Consider the following 20,490-nt stretch of genomic DNA (forward strand, 5'->3'; position numbering starts at 1 on the left):
ATTTGCAAGGTTCTGTTACTATACCTGTTCTAATGAAAGTAGCTTTAAGTCTACACTTAAAATCTGTTTTTTAGTCTGGTCTACCTTATGGAGGTGGCATAATATTCTCAGTCAAATATTTTGCCGTCACTCCCCACCCCCACCAATTGGAACATTTCCTAAAGTACTAATCTAGGGCTTGGAATTATTAATGTCTGGATGGCGAAAAGCAGGCTCAGTTCCAAAAAGTTGGAATGACTTTGGGTTCAGAATCCGACTGTATATTCCATCTTTAGCTCTGGATAGGATCAACATTTCTTGTGCTGAACCGTTTCATAACCTCCAGTTCCTCCTAGATTCCCTGGTTTGACTTGAACAAGAGGCAGATGTGTGCCAGTTGCGGCCTTTTCTGAATCAAGATGTCCTCCTCATAGTTAATGTGCCTTGGCTACTTTTTGACTACAGTCAAATGCACTTTACATGCCCTTAAAGATACCTAGGTAGTAGAGGCAGTCCAAAATGCAACAGTTATGGGTGCCACTTGATTGTCCATGCAATGCCTCTTCTTTCAGAGCTGCATGAGTTGGCTGCTAGTGCAATTCAAAGTACATTAAAACTCTTCATGATTCAGCAGTTGAGTGTTTAGAAAACCACACCTTCCCTGTGGTGTATGCTTGTTCAATAAGATTTGGAGGGAAGACTTGTGAACAGACTATTCTCTCATTGCAAGGGCTGTGGGGGTAAGCTGTCTTAGTCCCGTCCCCCCGGAAATCTGATTAGCCCCAACCCATTTGCTATTTTAGAAAGCTAATGTGTATGGCTTTTTAAGAAGGCTACAGAGGCTGGTGTGTTGTGAGTTCCTCCCTTTCACACAGGAGGAATATCTGTTTTCATTGGATTTTGGCTCTTTGAATATGAAGTGATGATGATACATTGAACGTATTTTATTGTTTTTGCCTTGTTACAGAATATGGAAGTGTAAGCCATTTAAAGTGAGATACATTTGGACTGATGCGCAAGCCTTTGTAAAATAGCAATAAGTAATACTGTTTTCTTTCAGCCAGAGATAGAATGTGAATTTACATCACAGCTGTTTTGATGCAGGCTTAGCTTGCCGGTTCTCTGGATGTACAGGCACTTAAAAACAGCAGGGTGTATTTTACATGCTACTTTTAACATGCAACGTTGGAGTCAACGTTCAAGTTCTGCTATGAATTTCGTTAAACATGAGTGACATTAGATGTTTGAGAGTACTGTGATATTCGATTCAAATGGTATTTATTAATTATCAGTTTTTAAAATGTATATATTGATTTATTATTAATTTGTGCTCTAGGCTCTTTCAGATGCCCTAATTTCACTTCAGATGGTCTATCCTCGTCGGAACCTTTCAGCTGATCAGTGGAGAAATGCCCAGCTCTTAAGCCTCATCAGTGCTCCCAGCACAATGCTTAATCCTGCACAGTCAGACACAGTAGGTCACTCTTTGATTGATCTGTGTTATATTTCTGCCTTGAAACCAGAAATCAATTCCTCCTTTGGTTCCTCCTCATGCCATAGGGAAAGGGTAGATCTGATGATGGGTGGGGAGGAATGCAGAACTTTCATCCATGAACCTTAATTATCCTTTGAACTCAGTTTGCTTGCTGAGTTTATATATTATGCCTAAATGTAGGTTAGCATAAATTAATTGATGCATTTGCATAACATATTCTGGCAAACAACCATCCTTATTTAAGTAGTTAAAACTTGTTTCTGCAGCCTCATGTGGAGAATCCAGGGGAGCATGCAGCCATGAGGCTGTATAGTCCCCTGAAAGCTCTCCCTTCTCCTTTTAATTAACTTCAATCTCTTGCCTCCTCTTAACATTTTTAACTTTTATATATACTCTTTTGTATTTTAACATTTTATTGTACAGTTCCTCTTTGAGGGGGTTGGGCAGTAAAGAAATGTGAATAATTGAGACTTCGGGTTTGAGTCTCTTCGGCAACGGACCGAAATCCACAATCGTGCGTGGTTTCAATCCGTGCTCGCCACCGGAGCGCCCCGAGCTGGCTGGTTTCGGGGCTAAGCCACCCCGTAGAGGTGGTGAAGAGGGGGGAGACTGCTAGCAGGGTCGAGGAGAGCCGCATCTCTCCTCCCCAACTGGCCATTACTCCCTTTCCCAAAGGCGGTTGCAGCGGTGGTCAGAAATGGCCACCTCAAAGAAGAACTTGACCGGAAAAGAATGTGCAGGAGGAAGATAAGAAGAGAAAGTTTTGATTGACCGGGTTAAACTGAAAAAGCAACAACGTAAGGCACTCTGGAATTTAAACTATAAAAAATAACATTGTTCCCAAAGAAGATTTTGAAGCAGCGAAGGAGAGAGAGAAGGGAAAGGATTTGGTTTTTTTTTTCTTTCCTTCCTTATACTGACAGCTAAGAGACTTAAGCAAGAAATTGAAAAAAAAAATCCACTTTGACATTAATAGGCATTTAAGCTGAAAATAAAATGTCAAAGGAATAAAAAATATTTCTGGAAACTTAAAAGTTTTTAAAAGCAGGAAAGGAGAAAAAAAGAATAAAAGGGCAGGATCTGGAAAAGTGGAGGAGACTGCCTGGAATTAAGGAATGGAACTGGAACTAAAAGGAATTTACAGTGAAACTCTAACAAGATTCCTAAAAGATACATTCTAACTGAAACTTGGCAACAAAATAATAGAGCCCCAGGAAGAGAAGGTGGAAAAAAGAAGCAAGAAGAAACAACCTTGGAATATTTGGATTACTTGGTGATTTTTGGTTTTTGTATTTAAATGACTAAAGTTAATCGGGTGGTTGTTTAAAAGTGTTTAAAATGGCATCACTCTTAGAGGAACTGAAAATGGAACTTAAAAAACGGAAAGAAGATGCACAAGAAGGGAGAGGTTCTTTTGGCTTCATATTTCAATTTTTAGAAATGGAAATCTGGAACTATGAGAAACAACAAGAAACACTTGAAGAACAAGAAGAATGGGACAAAGAAGAAGCCATCTTTAATGATCAAGTAATTTTATGTGGGGGAATAAAAGGAAAGGGGGAGAAAGTGAAAGGTTTAAAACTAGAAAAAACAACCAAGACAAAGAAGAATAGTTTGAAAGATAAGTATAATATTAGAAAGCAACAGAAGAGGGCATTACAGAAGAGAGAATTAGAAGTAGAGAGACAAGGGGGTAAAAAGGGGAAGGAGAAGAAGAGGGGGAAACAGGAAAGGAAAAGAAGTTATAAAAGACAGAAACAAGATATAGAGGAACAAAGATATAAGGATTGAAACCACAAGCTTGTTTAGAGATAATGGGTGAAAATCTAATTGTAAAAGGGACTCTGCAAAGGTATATAAGATAGTATTGTTATATTACAAATAGAAATACTTTTAGAAAATATGATTAAAATGATGGATAAAATATCCACTGTATGGAATGTGTGGAATGTTTGTTAATAAATAAATGAATTAAAGTGAATGAGAGAATTAAAGTAGGAAAGGATGGGAACATCTTAATTATTATTAATATGGGGGGGAAAGAATTAATTATGGAAAGTTTATAAGTGTTCACAAAGAAGTATGATATTCAATTGAAAAGAAATATTAAAGATGTTAAGATTTTAATGAATATTAATGACAGAATTGAATTGGAATGGAATGAGTGGATGGAATGGAATATATATATATATATATATATATATATATATATATATATATATATATATATATATATATATATATATATATATATATATATATATAGAATATATTGGTTGATCTGGCTGTGTTAAATATTTTAATAAAGAATATAGTGTGTATTTTAAGAATGTACCAAGCAAAATTCGATTGGAAGTTATAACATTGAATATTATAATCTTAAAGGTATAAATTGAAGCTTAAATAAGAGTTGAATGGATAAAATTAAAAGATATAAAGGTGTCATAATTACAGGAGAAAATTTGTTTAATGAGAAAAGATAATATGAAATGTATTGTTATATTACAAATAGAACTAATTTTAGAAAATATGATTAAAATGATGGATAAAATTCTTATTGTAAAATGAAATAAAGTGAATGAGAGAATTAAATTAGGAAAGGATGAGAACATTTTAATTATTATTAATGATTTATAAAATACAAGTGAAGAGAAACATGGTGGGGGGAATTAAATTATTTAAAAAAAATTAATTATGGAAAGTTTATAAGTGTTCCCAAGGAAGTATGATATTCAATTGAAAAGAAATGTTAAAGATGTTAAGATTTTAATGAATATTAATGATAGAATTGAATTGGAATGGAATGTGTAGTGTGTATATATATATACATGTAAGTATAACTTAAAGAAAGTTATAACTAAAACTTAAGAATATATATATATATATATGTATATGTATATGTATATGTATATAGTATGTATGGTGTTCGGCTTGTTGGTGAGTATTTTCCACGTCATTGTAGTTCTTTTAAAGTTGTGCTTCAGCAGAATCTCATCTGCCATCATCAGGCTTCTGTATTGTGTCCGTCTGTATACAGAACCTGATGATGGCAGATGAGATTCTGCTGAAACGTGCTACAACTTTAAAAGAACTACAATGACGGGGAAAATACCCGAACCAAGCCAACACCATACATGTAATACCATAAACTTAAGAAAACATATATATATTATATATATATATATATATATATATATATATATATATATATATATATATATATATATGTATATGTATATGTATATGTATATGTATATGTATATGTATATGTATATGTATATATGTATATATGTATATATGTATATATGTATATATGTATATATGTATATATATATATATGTATATATGTATATATATGTATATGTATATATATGTATATATATGTATATATATGTATATATATGTATATATGTATATATAAATTTTTTAAAGAATATAGTGTATATTCTAAGAATGTACCAAGCAGAATTCGATTGGCAGTTATGTATTATATTGAATGTTATAATTTTAAAGGTATACATTGTAGCTTAAATAAGAGTTGAATGGATAAAATTAAAAGATATAAAGGTGTCATACTCCAATTAGTAACTACAGAGGAAAATTTGTTTAATGAGAAAAAGATAATATGAAATTGAAACAGGACAGACAAAAGTATAAATAAAATGATTTAAATTGAGATGAGATAATTAAAATAAAGTTGAGAAAATTAAAAGAAGGGAAAAATTGTAGAAAATGTAAAACGGTAATAAGATATGGAATAGAACACAAGAATGAGCATGAAATTGAGTTTGTTTCTGTATGAAGAAGTGATAACCCAGGACCATGCTATTTTCAAAAAAAGATGTTTTATTTGTATTATGGTTTTTTTTTTTGTGAAAACCCAAATAAAATTTTCTTTAAAAAAAAGAAAGAAAGGAATATGAATAATTAATTTATTAATTAAAAAGTTTAAAATACTGGCTGAGATAGTGGTATGCTAAATCATGAACTAAGCATTGCTCTTTTAACTTAGATGGAGTGTCTTATATTAACCCAGTTAATATAGTGGTCTGGTATCTGGGAATATTTAGCTGCCCCAAACACTGTAAATTGGTAACATGGGGACTAAATCTAAACAAACAAATTATTATTAATTCCAAGTTGTGTACATTAATTAATTAATTTTCTACATTAGTGGCTTTTTCCCCCTAAGTAAATTAAAAAGCAATCTACTGACCAACTGAAAGATTGTCTATTCTAATATTGAGGCCAGCCAGAAGCATTCTGAAGGCTTACAAATAGAACATTGGAGAGAGAATTCCCTTCTACTGTCTAGTTCAGGACTAATCTGAACCTATCAGATTTCCTATTGACATTAGATTCTGCTATTGACATTAGTAGATATGGGTAACCCTGCCCTCAAATAATTTATCCAGTCCCCTTTTAAAACCATGTAAATTAGTGAGTATCACCAATTTGTTGGCAGTGAATGTCTATGGAGAGTCTCAATCATCCATGTCCTGTTTGCCCCAAAGATGCTTTTCCAAAAGGCAACTATACTTTCTTGGTGCATGTTTTTTTAAAACGTTTTGCTTCTCATCCAAGAACTGAAGAAGAACTGAAGAAGTTTCTTGGATGAGAAGTGAAATTTTTTGGGGGGTGTTTTTTTTTAAAGTCAGGAAAGTCCAATTGTTTTTTTTTTTGTTTGTTTTTTTGGAATATCACCCTTGGGACAGATGGCAGTGAATTTTAACAAATCATTATGGTAAATGAATATTGTTTTTGAATGTCCCTGTTCAAGTTTAGTAGAGGATCTCTGTATTGTATTATTATGAGAGGGGGGGATTTATTCCCTTTACATTTTTACATCATGAATGAATTTTATTTAACCTTATCCTAATGGCAAGCACCCTATTAAGATGAGTTTCTCATACATGCTTCTACCTCAAGTTCTCTTTATTAATTTTATTGCAAGTCAGATTACACTTGGACCATTAAGCATAGAATTGTAATTTCTAGGTTGTGGATGTTAAATTATTAAAGTACAGAATCAAAGTAAATAATAAATCATTAGGCTATAAATAGTGATTGCTTTTTTTTTTTCATTCCACATACCGTACATACTGTGTTTATATATGCAATAAGTATATTTAGTTATGCTTCGTTGCACAGCACTAATCCATTAGAATTATGTCTGCAGCTATCACAGTTGGCAAAATTGTGGTGATTAAGTCATTATATTCTCCCAAGGGGCTTCCATGAGAATCATCACAAAGAAGAGTTAGCTCATCCTTAAATACAGGTTAGAACGTATGTCTCTGAGCTCAAATTAAATAGAAACTATTAAAGGTCTTCACAATTCTAAATCAGGAGAACTTTCAATGTATTTAGATATAATTGTTAGATCATAACAACATGTATGCTTCTATTAAACTCAACACTTTCTTTACTTCACACAGAATTATAGCTACTGTAAACTGTCCTGACATTACATTTTTGATCATGCCAGTCCAGAAGTAAGGAACTGTAAGAGTCATTATATTTAAAGCAAAATACAGATTAAGCCATTTTAGCTTAATCTGAATTAAAAATAAACTTTAAACCATTTTTATAATCCTGAAATATCTGTACATTATATTTTCCTGAAAGACTGCTTTTCTAGTAGATGTTAAATGAAAATGAATCTTATATTAACTGGATTGCTGTTTTCCATTGGTGATTAAAATTTGCTTTTTTAAACAGATGCCATGTGAATATCTCTCTTTGGATACAATGGAAAAGTGGATAATTTGTAAGTTTAAATTTTACTGATGTGCCTACAATTAATGTTCTTTACTGGGATGTCACAGTATCAGTGTGTAAGAAATTGTTGAGAGAATAGAACAATTATGCTATTCTCTGCCCCAATATATTCATAGCTTTAACCATATTTTTTTTAATACAGTGGCATAAAAAATGATGCTAAAGAACATTTTATCTTCAGCTGAAGTTTTAGGCTTTTCAAATCCAGGTGACAATTTTAACTGGTAGCAGTTAATTTTTATTATGATATAAAATGAATGATAGAGAATAACTGAAGTAATAGAAGGAAAAATGGACTCCATAACATTTTAAGCTGATTATACTAGTAAACTAAAACGTGTATTACCATCTCACAACCCAGCCCCAAACTATACATCTTTCATTTCTAATACATATAGAGCAAAACTTGAATTAGTAGATTCTTGGTTTCAAATTTTGGTCATGGCCAATTTAGAAGTTGGACATAGTCATAAAAAATGCTACAGACTATTGCTGAAGAATTGCCCAAGACCAGTAGAGAGTTAAAATTGAAACACACAACAGTCCTTTAATAACACTGGCTGGCACAGTGTGTAGTATGTACATACATGAAGGTTTAGTTCCAAATCCTTTCTCTTTTGTTAGGGTCAAGCAGTGTTAACAGTTGCATGAATTCTTAATTATTCCAATTTTTAACATGTCTTATAGACATGATCCAAAAGAGTTCCATTGCTATTAGTGGGAAGAGAATCAAGAATGTGCTTAAATGTCTTTCCTGGAAATCAATAGTTTAAATATTCTTTTGTATGTCAAAATTGAGGAAACAGAGGGGGATTTTATGGATACCTCTCTGAGAAATGAGTTCAGCTCAAGGACTAACAGGAGAAATCTACAAACAAAAGACCTGTCCCTTGTCATCATCAGTATATCCATGTGAGAGAAAGTAGGGAGCAATGGTGCTTATTGTCCTTGCATTTTCTCTTTGAAATGTCTGGAAACACCTGAACCTCTTAACTAGCTATTATAAGAGGTAGAAGACTTTGCTGGGGAAATGGTCTGGCGGTTTGAGGTTGGCCAGAGGATGGAGGTTTTTAATCCTTACCTGGAACATTTTTGGAATGGCCAATTGAAAAAACATTGTTCTATTCATTGAAATTAATTTTCTGACGCACTAGATATAAAAGCTAGGAAATGGCTTTTCTAATATACGTATTAATGCACAACACCATACAAGTTGTTTGCATTATAGGGATTTGATTTCTACTAGAGATCAAACAAGAATGCCTCTTTTTGAAGAAAATAATTAATGTAAAGATTGGAAAGGTTTTTCACATTATGTTTCAACATAAAATATAATATGAATCTTTCTCCTTTTAAACCAAGGATATTTAAGGGTTTTTTTAAACCATCTGGTATTGCCTTAGGGCTAGACTCTCAAAGTGGATAATGCCATGATAAAAAATTAATTTGATCACATGCTAATGTAGCTTTTATTAACTATAAGTAAAGTGGTTGCTTGTCCATACCCCTTTGCTCCATTAAACAGTGGGAATCACCAGGTACTGTTGAGATTCAGATTAGGGATAGAATGGCTCTAGAATGACTTTTGTATGTTCTGAATAGATATTTACTTATTTACTAATTCAATTTCTTTGGCCACGCATCTTAGTCAATGACTCTGGATGACTTACAATAAAAAATATATAATTAAAAATACTAAAACATTTTAAAACAGTAAAAACACTAAAAGGTAGCCCTTGCTTACAGATTGTAATTGGGACCAGGACCACCATTGCCAAACAGTGTGGTCATATGGCATGATGTCATATGACCATGCCTATTTACAATGTCAGTTGCAACAATCCCAATTGCCGCCTAGTTATGTGATCGCCATTTGTAGTTTTCTGCCAGGTACCCTGTTGATCGCTTGTCAGAAACTGGCCATGAAATTTACAAATGGTAATCACATGACGACCAAAAAATGCTGCAACGCCATAATTGTGAGCCACTTGCCAAGCATCTGCATTGTGATCACATGACCATGGGGGATGCTCATTCCTCTCATTTGGAACTGTTGTAATTTCAAATGATCACTGTATGAGAGGTCATTAAGTGAGGACTGCACCGTGATTATTTTAAACTGTACAGGGATGTTAAAACAATTGTATCTTAAGATCAAGCAGGTTGAAAATGTATTAATTGGATGCAATTAAAAAGTTGGCATGGTCTTTTTTATTTTTTTATTTTTGTGGGTAGAATGTAATGGATTTGTATCTTAATATTCTGCTTCAGTTGTTAGTAATTAATATTTTCATAACTTTGTGATTTTCTTTGCCTTGTTTTAAAGTTGGATTTATTTTGTGCCACGGAATCCTGAATAATGACACAACAGCTTTGACCCTTTGGAAACTCGCTCTTCAAAGCAGCTCTTGCTTGGCACTCTTTCGGGATGAAGTTTTTCATATTCATAAAGCTGCTGAAGATTTGTTTGTAAACATAAGAGGGTATGTTTTTTTAGATTATGCATATTATTTGATGATCAAGGTTTGATAAAATAGGAGAAAATCCAGATAATTCATCATTAAGAGATGGGTAGAAACAGCAGCATTATTCTCCATCTCAGCCCCGTCATTTGTAGTTTTACCATACCCAGATGTTTCATAATGTTGTCCAGTCCTTGTCCAGTCTTGTTAAAATGAACCTAAGGTTGCCTTTAAAGTTATTTTAGAATATAAGTTTAATTAGAGTCCATAATAGGAATATATGTTAGTAGTATTAGCAGATTCTACACTCATGAAATTAGAAGGGAAGATCAAAGTAATTTGCCCTATCCTTTAGGACCAGAGAGAATTACAACTATTAAAGTCTTAGGTACATGTTTTAATATTCGTTAATAGGTTTGATTTTACTTTAAATTTTGAGTATTCATTGAACCTAAAGGTATGTTGAATTACTAGTACGTATTTAATTTGATCATTATTGAAGTATATAAACATTTCATTGATCATATCTAGAAGGGTATTCATCTAGTCTTCCCAGAAGGTTTTTGGGCTATATTTTTAAAGATCATCCTTTTCTTTCTAAGCTGCAAACTCTTTCTGAAATTGAAAAATAAGAGGCAAACATGGTGTCTATTATGCAAGAAGGATTGGATATATCTTGAAGTAATGCCTGGAGATTTGCAGGTTAACGTCCTTAGAAGTGTCAAAAGAGAATTGACTGCTAGGGTAAAATACTCTGATAAAAGGGAAAAAAAACAAAAGTATGAGAATCAAAAAGCAAAGGCCTATAGAAATAGTAGGCACTACTTGGAGCTGTTTAACATCTAAAATTAAATCTTAATTTAAAATGTGCTGCTTCTTGCATGCTTTCTGATTCTGCAAAGAAAAAGATACATAACTCTTCTATTTCTCTTTTTCTGTGTTTATATTGGATTTAAATATATTAAATAAGCCTTTGGACTTCGGGGAAGTTAAGTAAAAGATTTCCACTATATTTACACATTTTATTTATATTTGCAGCTATAACAAACGTATAAATGACATAAGAGAATGCAAAGAAGCTGCTGTATCACATGCGTAAGTGTACTACAAAGTAACAATGTTAGAAAGCTACTAATTATGTATTTGTACTCATCTAAATTTTATAGCTGTATCAATAAAGTTAGATCCCTTTTCACAAAGTGAAGGCCGTTCTGATTTTTTTCCTTTTCCCTTTCTTGCAGCTGCAGAACCACACAATTCAGAAATGTTATTTTTTTGTGGGGGGAGGGGTGTCCTATGTTGTGGAATTTGTTTCAAGAGGGAGAATATTAACATGTGCCTTTTTGGGTGAACACAATTATCCTCTGGCTTCCCTAGCTGGATTGTCGAATCGCAGTGTATGTTTTCTATCATGCAGCTCACTCTATGCTATCTTCCATAGTTGATCTGTTACTGAGTTGTATATTTTTGTTAAAATGCTTTAAGAGCAGAGTTATAAATTAGATGTTATTAAACAACTGTAGATTGCTGTGGTTGTATAAAAAAACATTTAAAAATAGTGTTTAGAAATATCAGTTTTTAACATAAAAATAATTAGACTGCGGAATTATACGAATTATCACTAGACCAGAGATTCCCAAACAACTTGATATTTGTTTCTGAAATGTAATATATTGGTAATGTTAATCATAAAGTTTGTATTTTTTGAACAGAGGTTCAATGCACAGAGAACGGCGCAAGTTTTTACGGTCTGCGCTAAAAGAGCTAGCCACTGTCCTGTCAGATCAGCCAGGACTTTTAGGTCCCAAGGTAAATAAATAATGCTATAGGTAAAGAATTACTAATTATGTTGTTTTGTCATTCTGGATAATTTCATGTGATATGCATACATCCTTCAGAAATGAATCACATTAATAAATGTGTTTCTTTCTTTTCAGGCCCTGTTTGTATTTATGGCACTATCCTTTGCTCGTGATGAAATTATTTGGCTGCTTCGACATGCAGACAACATGCCTAAGAAAAGCACGGATGATTTCATAGATAAGTAAGGCAATAGCTGGAATAACTGTGGAGGGGCATATTTCCTGCAGTTTATGATATGTTTGCCTTTTGATACTGGGTATTACTTCTACACTGTGATCCATAGATGGCTTTTATCTCTTGATAGATTAAATTAATGTTCTCTGTATCAAAGCTCCTGAGGGGTCCTTGTAAAAATGGAATTATATCAAAACATAGTTGTGCATGTTGATTGAAAGTTGTATGTCAAGGTTTATAAAGCAGGAGTTATATGACATAGTGATTTGAATATACACCATACCAATATTACATCGAGAACTGCACCACTGCATTGTATAAAATATTACATTTGGAATGTTTCATTAATTTAAAATACTGATTACTAATAATTTTTAAAAAGTTGAAAAAATGAAAAGAAATAAAATTGAAAACAATATTGTAAAAATTAAATGAAGTTGGACAGGTGCTTTAATTAGTTTTTCCAAAAGCATTTATTTGTCTACAGAAAGTGAATAGACAAGAAAGTAATGCCCTAAGAGAAAAGGTCATGTTAATAAAGATATTTAATAGTTGTTTTGTTGTTTTACCTTAGATAACTAAGGTTGGATCTGAAACATGTTTCCATCAGCAGATCTTTACTGTATTATTGCAAACATGGTGAAATGGCTGCTGACAAGACTTTGATAATAATGTATTAATAATTTTGATTAATTTAATTAAATGTATTAAAATAATAAATGTAATGTATTAAAAAAATAAAGAAGGGATATAAATAAGTTTTAAATAAATAATATAATAAATAATATAATAAATATTAAATAATAAATATTTATATTAATATTAATTAATATTAATATTTAAATATTAAATATAATAAATAATAAGTTCCATGCATACTGTACACTGGGTGAGTCAGTGTGAAGAAAGTTCCAATATCCCTCAACTTAAAGCTCTTAAAAATATTCTGAATATCCTAAAGAGATTTAAAATACTTACATTAATGAATTCACATGCATGGATCATTGCATTGTAAGCCAATCTTTAAAATTACATTAGATCTCAAAACCAATTTGTTCTGTTGTGAAACAAACAAAAACTTCACTGAACACATTATACATAAAGTTAATATTGTGTGTGCGCACACGCGCCTATACTCATTTTGGAGTATAATTTTCATCATTGCATATCGTTTTCTTTTTGCAACGCATACTGTATTTATTCACGAATAAGCCCATCCATGGATAAGTCAACCCTTTGGTATTCTTAACTAAAGTAATGTGGAAATTGTGCCACTCTTTGTCCCTTAGGCTAGGCTGAGGGGACCTCAGGAACAGTTTAAGCTTTCCCCTCTGTCTTTTCTCTGTAGCAGAAATGGGTAACCTTTTGGTTGTCAAGTGCACATTTTAAAAGACTGAATAGTTCCAAATGGGTGGAATAACATCACAAACCCAAATGGGTAGAACCACAGCACACATTTGTTTGTGGGTGGGACCCTTTACTGTTTGAGGTTTATTATACAGTTTTCACATGTTTTATATCTGAAACTGGCAGGAAATAAATCCTAGACAGGGGGTTTCCAAAGGCCACAGGAAAAGGGCCTACATCTCAAGAGACCATAGCATCACTGGTGGCCCTCCCTCTCCTTGGCTCCCTTACATCTTCCTTCCCATCTAGCTGGAAGACAAGTGATGATGCTAGATGATTCATCCCTTCCATTTGTCCCCTCTCTACTTCTTTACAATGTACTTTTTATATTTTTCTTCTTAATTGTATAGGCTTAGCTGGGACAAATGTATAACTTTTTCAGTAATAAAGCATTTGCTGTGAGGTGCAAAAAATCAAGACCATTTATAAGATTGCAGCACAGATGAACTAGTGAAATGTACACTCAAGAACCTAGTCAACTAACAGTCAACACTAAGTTGGTGCTAAGGATCAACGGAATTCAAGGGAGGGCTGGACTTGGATCTTTTGTGCCAACACAAGGGCTCTAAATTGATTGTGCATTTAACTCTGCCTTCCCAGTTTTGCCTGCTGTTCTCCTATATTTGCATGAAAAGAGACTCATGTAATATTTTCATGAAATACCCTGTTTCATTCTCTTTTCTTTACAATTCTGTCTCAGTGAAAACAATATTAAGTTAATGCGAAAAAGCAAAGTCATCCAAGCTTGTTGGTCTTTTCCCACCCACTCAGATTTACTGTTTTTTCCACTTGTCAGCCACCTGTTTTATTCTGTTCCTTCAGGCACATAGCAGAACTGATTTTCTACATGGAAGAGCTTAGAGCACACGTACGAAAATATGGCCCAGTGATGCAAAGATATTATGTTCAATATCTATCAGGTTTTGATGCAGTTGTTTTAAATGAACTTGTACAGGTGAGTGGTGAAGATTTTGCCATTAAATTTGATAAAATTTACAAGAGTTGGATTAAATACTGTTGTGTTTATTTTTTGAAATTCCAAGTCAGTGTAAAAGCCTGTGTTTCCTATTGGTCACCATAAAAAGATGCACTAGTGATAAAAACATTTTATCTGCATTTTGTCTGGAGGGACAAAATATATTTACTTATTAATAAATCACCTTTTCCCAGTGTCCACTAGATGGGGCTCAATGTTTGTCCTTTATCAAAGATTCATTAAGGTGTTCAGAAGGGAAAATAGTTACCAATGTGCTTATATTTTAAAACCATAAATGTATATAATAAAGTTAAAGATTCTTGTAATAAGGAAAAGGCATGTGAGGTCATCACAGCAGAAGTGAAAACAGTAAAAGCAAACAACTAGTACCTCTCTCCCCTCTTTTATTAGTGTAGCTTAGTACGCTTTGGTTATTTTTTTAATATGATTTATGATCTTAGCTGAGTTGTCAAGATGGGTAACGGAAATTGAACAGCAAACTATAGACAAAAAGTTAAATGTGTGTTGAAAAAAGAACACTCGCGTTAGTTAAGAAAAACCTGGGGAAAAGAATCCATTTACATGACTGTGCATGTAAACAGAGGAAATATGTTCCATGGAACTGAAGAAGCCTCCAACCCTTTAAAAGTACTATATAAGTGAAACTTGACCATCAATAGCATTTTTAGAAGGCCTTTTCTCCATGTTTGGATAGCTTCCAAAAATAAAAGAGATGGTCCTGCAGATAATCCGATTGTAATTATACAATAGAGATACAGATAGATAGGTAGTTATAAAAAACAGTCATTTAGATGGCATTCTTCCATGCATTTCAGCTCTACCAGCATGGTTAAGACAAGTTGTCTAAAACATTTGATAGTAACTATTAGATTGGTTATCCCTGGATGCCAGTTCTCAACTATCTTTAATTAAAAACTCTAGATTTCCTGCTTTCATCAATAACATCTTGGGCTTATATTATATAGAGATCAGAGTGGGGAGTGTTAAAAATATAGTTCATTATTGTTTGTAATTAAATTATTTTAGCCTGATAGCCATGAAAGAATAGTAAGAACAGTTTTCAGATTAAATTTTACTGGTTGATTTTATTTTTTTAATAACTGTCTATAAAATTATGTACTCTCCTTCTTATTACTCACCCTAACTCTTTTAGACATAGGTTGCATGCATCAGAGTTTATGTACTGTCAACACCACTTAGAATTTCTGTACATACATACATACATACATACATACATACATACATACATATGCAAGGAATGGGGAAGGAAAACTTCCTAATAAGTAAGTCTGTGTGTCTGTGTGTGTTTATTGTCACTTTAGAGTCAGTGCTTGGATTTTGTGGGAATATGAACAACAGCCTTCATACATCAGTTTAAAGCAGCAGGCAACTAAACAATCTCAGGACAAGAAGTTGTTGCTTTAAACAATTGCAGACACTTGTTAAATCCATACTTACATAGGTTTCAAAGCACATTTTTATCGTTAATATATAGGGAAAGAGTGTGTGAGAGAGTTTGTGTGTACGTATAAGAATTCTCTTTTGTGGTAACTTGCAATTAGTTACTGATTACAGAATTAACTTTCCCTTTTCCCTTTTCACATTTTAATATTTAGAATCTTTCAGTGTGCCCTGAAGATGAATCAATCATTATGTCCTCTTTTGTAAACACTATGACCTCCTTGAGTGTGAAACAAGGTGAGTGTGTGTGTGTGAGGGAGGGAGGGAGAGAGAGAGAGAGAATATGAAATTAAAGGGTTTAAAAGGAGTATGGTTTAGGCTAGTTTCATAATCTTCATTCCTCATTAAAATCTACTCTTACACCAGGGAGTGGCAGAAGAGTAGAAATCTTGTGAGATACCTACATTTGCAAGATCTTAATATTTACAAATGACATTGTGGGGTTCGAACCTTTAGTATATCTTATTTGTTTATTGAGGGGCATCTATTAACAGTGAAAGTGTTCTTGCTTGAAAGTGCTGATTCCTGCCTTTTATCATTCTGAACAACATAGAGACATGTTTCATGCAGCTGTTTTAACCAAGTGAATAGGACAATTTTGAACAATAAGTGTATTTGAATAATTCATTCTTTTTTTTCCTACATGTGTTTTTGAAACACATTTTGCATAGGACTAAAATAATTAGCAAAACTCTGATATTAAATACAACATTTTAAGATTATGCATTAATAGTGTGTTACAGAGTTGATTTTTCATTTCCTTCTATGCTGCAGTTGAAGATGGAGAGGTATTTGACTTCAGAGGAATGAGGCTTGATTGGTTTAGATTACAGGTAAGAATTATCTTCTTGTATTCTAAAGTAGTTTGCTTTTCTTCTGTTCTAGAGTCTAATCATTTTCAACTAAGCTAATAATTTTTAAGTATTTGATTTCATATTTTCAGACCTATAATTCCTGAGTATAAGTGAATTAACTAAGTAATAGTAAATGAACATAAATGATTAAAGCTGCCATCTTGCTCTGCTAGCAAAAAGTATGTTTGCTATATGTTCTCATGCATGGATGGTAAATGGAATAATTTGCATATGGACAGCTGAGTTTGGTTATTTAGAACAAAATAATATACAAATTAACATTAACAGACCTAGATCTAGAATTTTGCCAATAGAACTTGATAATTCGTAAATAGAGATATTTTTAGAAGTTGCCTACTTTATTGTTTCATATAATCATAAATATTCATAATGTGAGGATAAAACATACCATTCATATGGTTAGAGAGTAAAATATAAAAAACTAAGATGGCCCACATGGGCACTCTTAGGAAGATAGGGAGGAGAGTTTCTCAAAGATTCCATTGATTTTGAGTTGTTAATTTCTAAGTATATTCCAATTATTTATTTTTTTTAAAAAAACTATAGTACAATACACAACGTTGACCTGATTCAGCCAAATATGCCCAGATTTTAATGGACCTTTGAATACTTCTTTCTGTGTCTTTTATGGTGAAACAAATCAATGTTGATTAATCCATAATCATCTCCTATCTCATAATCATAGGATTTTTTTTTCTGCAATAACTCATGCCTTTAAAACAAAAAGCCCTTTTGTTAATCTTAGACAAGCAAGCAAATGTTATTTTCTCTCTCTGTTGTAGTCTTCCTACATTTATTGCTGTTAGATGCCATTACATTGATTTGTGCTGGCATAACTTCCCTATATGATTTCATTGATTCTTATTGGATATGCTGAAAAAAGTTCATGGTAGTTCAACATCCTGTATGGGCTTTAAAAGCAATGTTCATATTAGATTTTTTTTTAACTGCTTTGGTGTCAGGAAGTAGAATGCTATTAAATTAAACATTGATTTTCTGTGAGAAGTAAAGATACAAGTTATTCTGGCAAGGCATTGTAGAGACTGGTCAATAGGCAGAACCGCTTCCAATTTGTGATTGCTTGTGCTAGCTGTATCTGGGCAGAACAAGCATTTGTTTGGATCATTACGCGAACCATTCATAAGTGGCTAGTGTCACTTCTCTAACCATCTACAAATCACTGCTTCATTCTTTGGAGTATTGAATATGTGAGCTGTGGTGACACAGTAGTTATAATGCAGTACTGCAGGAGTTCAATTCTGAGCGGCTCAAGATTGACTCAGCCTTCCAACCTTCCGAGGTGGGTAAAATGAGGACCCAGATTGATGGGGGCAATATGCTGACTCTTTAAGCTGCTTAGAGAGGGCTGGAAAGCCCTATGGAGCGGTATATAAGTCTATGTGCTATTGCTATTTTTGGCATTATATTTTCTAGAAGCTCTAAAATGCATAATCATCTTAATCTGGAAAACAAGTTCATAAAATAAACCTTATTAGTCATTTAGACATGGCCCTTGTTTAAAGCAAAAGCACGGGGTAGCATCAGCTTATTTGAAGAAATGTAAAATAAAGTGTCACAAATAGAGATCTGTAATAACAGTTATATAGCCAAATCAGTTTAGGTTATGTGGCCTGTTCTTGATTATTTTATTGCATGTACCCAAAGAGTATCCTTGTAAAAAGATCCCATTGTTAAATTCAAATAAGTTTTTCCTTGGAAGTTGCTTTTGAGATAACGTGCAAAGTCTGGTTTTCCTCAGTGGTTCAAAAAACAAGACTTGGAAGAACATACTAGTCTTTTTATATAATGTTGGATTGTTTTTCAAATGCTAGAGGTGAATATGTTTAAAATTTGAATTCTGCATTTGGACTTAGGAGGTTTTTGTCTATAAACAAACTTAGATTTTTTTTAAACAGAATTAAAGTAACGTTTATTTGATAATTGGCACATTGCTATTTTGTCCTGATTTGGCTTTCATTCCACTCAGGTAGCTTTATAAAAATATTTAAGCAATAAATGCTCTTTTATAAGGAAAATAAGTCGCTTCCATAATTCTGGATTGAGCAGTTAAATAAAAGTAACTGGAAAAATAGTCTTCCTAGGTTTTCAAATGACTCTTTATCAATTTATTTATTTTTAATTACCCTTGTAAAAATAGATAAAATTGTTTAGACACAACAAGTTGTTAAGGAGCATTTGAGATTTTCCAGATGGTGATTGATAAAAGTGACCTGTCCACATTAAGCAAAATATAATGAAAGCATACTTTGTTTTATTTTTCATTCAGTTTTAGTTTACTTCCACATAAATGATGACAGATTCTCTCAGAGGAATAGGTCTTAGCTTGGGATCCCATTTTTGTTTATTTTCCTTGTTGTGTTTTATATTTACAGGCTTATACTAGTGTGTCCAAAGCTTCGCTTAGTCTTGCTGACCACAGAGAACTTGGAAAGATGATGAACACAATCATTTTCCACACAAAAATGGTAGACTCTTTGGTTGAAATGTTGGTTGAAACATCAGATCTTTCTATATTTTGGTATGTCATATAATTCTGAACTTTTAATATTTGTAACTCTTAACTCTAAAGATGTACAAATTATGAAATATTGTAAAATGTCTGCTGTTAATATGGTTAGATTGCATTCTTGCTTCTAAATTGCACTTTATTCTTGTGTAGGACCCACTTAATTCAATGGAACAGTTTTGAATAGAAGCTATAGAAATGCACGCATTAGTACATATTATGAGATATTTCGATTCAGAGATTGGAATGAAGCCATTTTAATCTGGATTTTAGTCTTTTGATACTGACAAAAGAGTGGGAATGCAGCTACTGATTTATTAAATTGTATCAGTTTAATTTAGTGGATTAAACTACCCTCTCTACCATGCTGTTGCATATATACTTGTTGACAGTAGCATACCTGAGGTGAGAAGAAATATATCTTGTGTGGAGGCCAAAAGGGGGTTTTCCAAAGAAAAGGAGGCTAGCAGTGAGTGTAGAGTTGGGTCATTGCTGCCAGCCATGGCATTCATCTGTTTGGCAGTTGGTGGTGCAGTGCAATGCAATAACAACAGAGGGGTGTGGTGGGGGGAATTGGGCCAGTTTTGACTCCTGGAAACTGCCCTTTACAATTTTCTTGGCAGAGTTTTTAAAAAGTGGATGTTTTTATAGGGCTGAGTGAGAGTGACAAGCCTAAGGTCTCTCAGTGACTTTGTGCCTAAGCCAGGAATAGAACTCAAGTTGTCCCCATTTCTAGACTGGTTCCTTAACTACGACCAAACAGTATTAATGATCTCCTAATTTTAAAAGAGTACAAATAAATTGAGAATTGGATTTATCTTTTTCATAATTTTGCTTTTATGTTTGATAATCAAAACCCACTCAGAAACATTGGATTTCTGAGGATGGATTTTTAAAAGATTGTTCTGCTCTTTTTTTTTTCTTTCAAGAGGGCCATAATGTCTTATTTATTTCAGAAATATTTGAACTGGAAATTGTTTCTGTTGCAATTTATTATTGCTCTAAGTGTACTTATTCCTCTAATTTTAATAGAATAAATTTGTGTTGTATCATGTTTCAGTGTTTAGATGGTTTCAGCTATTGTATAAATAGAACATAGGCTATGATTTCTGGTATGTTAAATGTATACACTTAGTAGCATGTTTTATTCTGTTTATTGATATAAAATACTTTTTTCTAAGTAAAATGAAAATGAACATACTGTTTTCCAATGATTCTGAACAGTTTTTACAGTCGTGCTTTTGAGAAGATGTTTCAGCAGTGCTTGGAGTTGCCCTCCCAGTCCAGATACTCAATTGCATTTCCGCTGCTTTGCACTCACTTTATGAGCTGTACCCATGAACTGTGCCCAGAAGAGGTAATACTGTGACTTAAGTAACCCTTGCATAAGTAGAAAGAGAAGCTGGAGGATGCTACTGTTTTTAGGTATATAAAGGCAAGACTACAGTAGATTAGGGTGCCTGCTTCAT

General features: G+C 33.0%; 1 protein-coding gene across 5 annotated transcripts in view; it reads left to right on the top strand.

The window, feature by feature from the left end:
• Window positions 1-20,490, top strand: part of NCKAP1 (NCK associated protein 1) — a 63,929-nt gene that overhangs the window by 25,870 nt on the left and 17,569 nt on the right. For all 5 annotated transcript variants that reach the window (XM_026668037.2, XM_026668036.2, XM_087949609.1 and 2 more), the window contains 11 exons: window positions 1,316-1,453; window positions 7,196-7,244; window positions 9,582-9,738; window positions 10,756-10,812; window positions 11,430-11,526; window positions 11,655-11,761; window positions 13,984-14,116; window positions 15,775-15,856; window positions 16,394-16,452; window positions 18,888-19,033; window positions 20,246-20,378. In XM_026668037.2, the coding sequence (XP_026523822.1) occupies window positions 1,316-1,453; window positions 7,196-7,244; window positions 9,582-9,738; window positions 10,756-10,812; window positions 11,430-11,526; window positions 11,655-11,761; window positions 13,984-14,116; window positions 15,775-15,856; window positions 16,394-16,452; window positions 18,888-19,033; window positions 20,246-20,378 (1,158 nt within the window). The remainder of the gene's footprint in view (window positions 1-1,315; window positions 1,454-7,195; window positions 7,245-9,581; window positions 9,739-10,755; window positions 10,813-11,429; window positions 11,527-11,654; window positions 11,762-13,983; window positions 14,117-15,774; window positions 15,857-16,393; window positions 16,453-18,887; window positions 19,034-20,245; window positions 20,379-20,490) is intronic.

Source organism: Notechis scutatus, chromosome 1 (genome assembly GCF_049901735.1).
Source record: "Notechis scutatus isolate UNSWTSFEM ecotype Mainland chromosome 1, rNotScu1.2, whole genome shotgun sequence".
In the NCBI taxonomy this organism is placed as follows: Eukaryota; Metazoa; Chordata; class Lepidosauria; order Squamata; family Elapidae; genus Notechis; species Notechis scutatus.